A 4,027-nucleotide genomic window follows, 5' to 3' on the forward strand; every position below is an offset into this window, starting at 1 on the left:
AGTCAGATCTTGAGATATACTGATTTTATAGTTGTTATATCTGCTGATTATGTATTGAGTACAGTTACTGAGATATCTTTTTGTACTTTTCTGTCAGAGATGAGTCAGATTGAGAGAGATGATATGAGAGTGAGACTTGGTATTGATATCTAGATACACTGAAGACAGATCACAGAGATTGCACTTCAGAAGTAGCTGTTGATTATATGCTTGATATTATCACTGAGGTATCTTTTTGTATTTTTCTGCTGAGGATGAGCCAGATTGAGGAGGGTGATATGAGGGTGGGACTTGGCATTGATGTTTTGAAACATCAAAGATGGGCAGGGTTTTCGCGGAGATCACTCCTCAGATATCTTCACAACTACAGATCAAGGATCTTTCAAAAATCAAGAAGATTGGTGCATATGACTAGGTCTCTTCACCTTACAATTTGTATGGCAATTTGGCCCGGGGTTGTGGTGTGATAGGGGAGAATGAGGGATAATCCCACGCAGGAGTTCCGAATGACATCTGGTTCACATTTGACTGAATAACTCCACCACCACACGGGGTATGCGGTCGGCGATGGGGTCAAAATGCTCGTATGATCGAGGGCTTTTCGATGGATCTATCGGCGGGTTCTTATTCGAAAAATCGAGCGAGTTCGTGGTGAAGCGGTTGATATGATGTATATACATTGAACTCTGATTCTAGATATTGTATATTAACTTTGTAGTGTGTCTCAAGATTGAATCAAAGCCAGAATTAATGTGAAATATGAAGATTTGAATTAAGCATTTAAAGAAGTGTTCAGAATTCAGGATTTTCAATTGATTGAAGAGAAAGATTCAGAGATATATATATATAAAGTAATTATTCACAGAAGTTATCAGATGAGAGTTATGAAATCAGAGTACTAATACAGAGTTATTTTCACATGATTTTCTTCAAATTAGAAAGTTAGTATTATTAAAAATTATTATCTGATAGAGTAACTTATCAGCTCAGTAGTAATTTTCTGATTATTTTTCTTTTATTATCTGTATTCTGATAACTTCAGATGTCAGAAAATTTCTTCAGAGTTATAATCAGTTTATAATAAATGTTTCTGAATAAAGTTGTAGTGATTGTAGCAGAGAGATGACTCTTCAGTAATCTATAATACAATCTGTTAATAATTATTTCATAGTTCATCTCAGTGTTTGTGTTGAGTTTTTCATAAATTTTATAACCTGAAATCAGATGTGAAGAATGAAGTAGTTATTTATCATTATTGAAAGAGAGTATTCTGTATTGAATTATAAACAACATAGACTTTGTAATTCACAGAGATTTCTTAAAGAGTTTGTGAATCTTTAATAGAAGTAAAAAAAGTGAAAGAAGTAGATTCAGAAGATATGATAATAATTTAAGAAAGATAATAATTTATTTTCAATAACTGATTACTGATATGTATAAGAAGAATTAATATAAGAGAAAATAATCTTATTTCTTAGCTTAGTTATAATTTTAGTACTAACTCAGATTGAATATTATCAATGTATAAAAGTAAATAAATAATCTTGATTAATCTCTGTCATATTTCTTGAAATATATTAATATTGTGAAAGAGAGAGTTACTAAATTACATTATCAGATAATATTATTAAAAATATATTAATATTGTAAATATCAATGTTGAAAAAATGTTAATACTTATACATTATAGTGATTTGTGAATCATGATAGTTAAATATATATATATATATATATATTGTTCCTGACTTGATTACAACTTGTACAATAATTTTTAAAAACTCAAAATTAATTTCAATTATTAATAATTATGAACTTATAATTAACTAATATAAAAAGAAAAAAACTTTTTCTACTTATTATCTTTCTTCTCTTTCTCATTCTTCTTATTATTCTTTACAATTCAGTTCTCATTCTTCATCTTCTTCTTCTTCTTCTCATCTGAGATAATAATCATCTCAAAATCTCTCTTCACTATCTTCTCAGAGAAGAGTTCTCACTGCTTCCTCTTAGTCAGATTAACCTGTGCCTCAAAATCCCGCATTTTCTTGTCTGCTGTCTCAGGTTTCATCTCAGTGATAAGCAGATTGACATGCTCAGAGATCAGAACTGTCTTCTCAATGTTCTGAATTATGAAGTGCATTTGAGACCTGAATAAGACCTCAATTCTCTTCTTCTCTGTCAGCTTCTTCTAATTAATTAGAGAACAGAAGTATTATCAAAAATCATTATTTCTCAATAAATAAAAAACTAATCAGTTTTAACTTCTTTATCTCTTACTTTAACACTCTCTCAATCTTCTTCTATTATTACTTATTTATAGTAACACTCTTCTTCTCTCTCTCTCTCTTTATCTTGATCTTAAATTATTCTCAGAACTTCTTCTGATCTCACTGCTACTGTATAAGACTCTTCACTATCTTCTTCTTCAATCTCTCACAGACAGTGTCATCTGCATTATTTCTATACTTTGTTCAGTCTAAATCTATCAGAAGTGTTACTTAAAATTGTTATTATTCTACTTTCTTACAGAGTCTCTTCAAGGTATTATAACATGTCTTACAATCTGTCTTCTCTCACTTAAATGTCTTCTTCTTCTCTCTCTTCAATCTGTGATGATGCTCACACGCCTTGATGATCCGCAGAACTGCAGAATATTTGAAGAGAGATGACATAATTGATTTTAAACTGGCCGCTGAGACTATGAATTTCACATTTGATCTCATTTGATCTGGTCTCATACATTTCTTAGCGTGAATCCCACTGAGACTAATCATTAAATAAACATGCAAAGTGACTATATATCAGATCTCAAAATGAAACCATGACTTGAAAAAAATGAGAAAGTGATCCCATTTGATTTCATTTAGTCTCATTCTTAGCATAAAGTTACTATTTTTAGACATTTTAAGGTTTTTTTAAAACTATTTTTCATTTTTTAAAAAGTAACACTTTTTGGTAACACTTAAATGAGATTTAAAGTCATTTAAAGCAATAAAAATAATTTAAATTCAGCAGTGAAAATCATGATCTCATTTGAAAAATGTGATAAGAGTAGACAGTAAGTCTCACTGAGACAGTATAAGACTACTATCTAATGTTAGAACTGTGTAATGGGATCTGTCGAATTGACAATGAAACTATCAAAAATTCTGATCCTGGTCTCAGACACGGTCACACGGTCAGTCTAATTAATTTTAATAAGTATTGAAGAGAGATAAAGGCATAAGAGACAGTCAGAAATGATATAATAATAATGATAATGATGATAATGATAATAGTAATAATGATGATAATAATGATGAAAGAGAGAGTGTATTGAAATATATTACTAACTTATCAAATATAAAGAGACTCAAAGAAAATATTAACAGCTTTCAGTGATGTACAGAAATAGCTACAGTGTTATATAGCAATATCATCTTCATTCAATGCATGCACTGTTGATATTCTTTGTATACAGTTATCATATAATCTATATCAGAGATATATACAGAAAACAGATCTTTATTACTAGAATAAATAATTGCAGCAATTCTCTGTTTTCATATTATAAAGATAAGTTATTCTCATTTCTTTCTTCTCTCTTTTCTCTTCTTCAATCAATCACTAATTTCAAGCTGGTATGAAAACTATTAAAACACTCTCAGAAATTCTCAAATTGAAGAGTATAGACTAATCAAATTTCAAATACAGAAGAAATCAAATTATCTTTTACAGATTCAATTACTCACTCTTCTCTCAAATAAAACAGCAGTTATGTCTCCTTCTTCCCTCAATTAAATGAAACATGGCCCGCGAAAAGCGAGTATCATGCCAGACTATAATGATCAACACAGCCCCAGCACACAGAGCTGCATATGCACAGTGTGTGCTGAACTGAGAGACTGTGTGAATTATAAATCAGCAGCAGCATTCCAGAGAGAGCTGTGCAGTGTGAGAAAGCCATAACTCTCAGTCATATGTATAGACAATGAATTGCTGCAGTAAGTGCATGTGTATTAAAGTAATACTTTTTAATAATACTCAG

The 4,027-nt window shown here is 30.4% G+C and overlaps 1 protein-coding gene across 1 annotated transcript; it reads right to left on the bottom strand.

Annotated features, from left to right (window-relative positions):
- Nucleotides 1–1,993: 1,993 nt before the first annotated feature.
- On the bottom strand, nt 1,994–2,147 carry BDCG_01766 (uncharacterized protein; the record flags this gene model as incomplete). Its single annotated transcript, XM_045417299.1, has 1 exon — nt 1,994–2,147. A coding segment is annotated over one exon (154 nt), but the record flags the coding sequence as incomplete, so codon positions are not given.
- Nucleotides 2,148–4,027: the final 1,880 nt, after the last annotated feature.

This window comes from Blastomyces dermatitidis (assembly GCF_000003525.1).
Source record: "Blastomyces dermatitidis ER-3 genomic scaffold supercont1.2, whole genome shotgun sequence".
Lineage (NCBI taxonomy): Eukaryota > Fungi > Ascomycota > Eurotiomycetes > Onygenales > Ajellomycetaceae > Blastomyces > Blastomyces dermatitidis.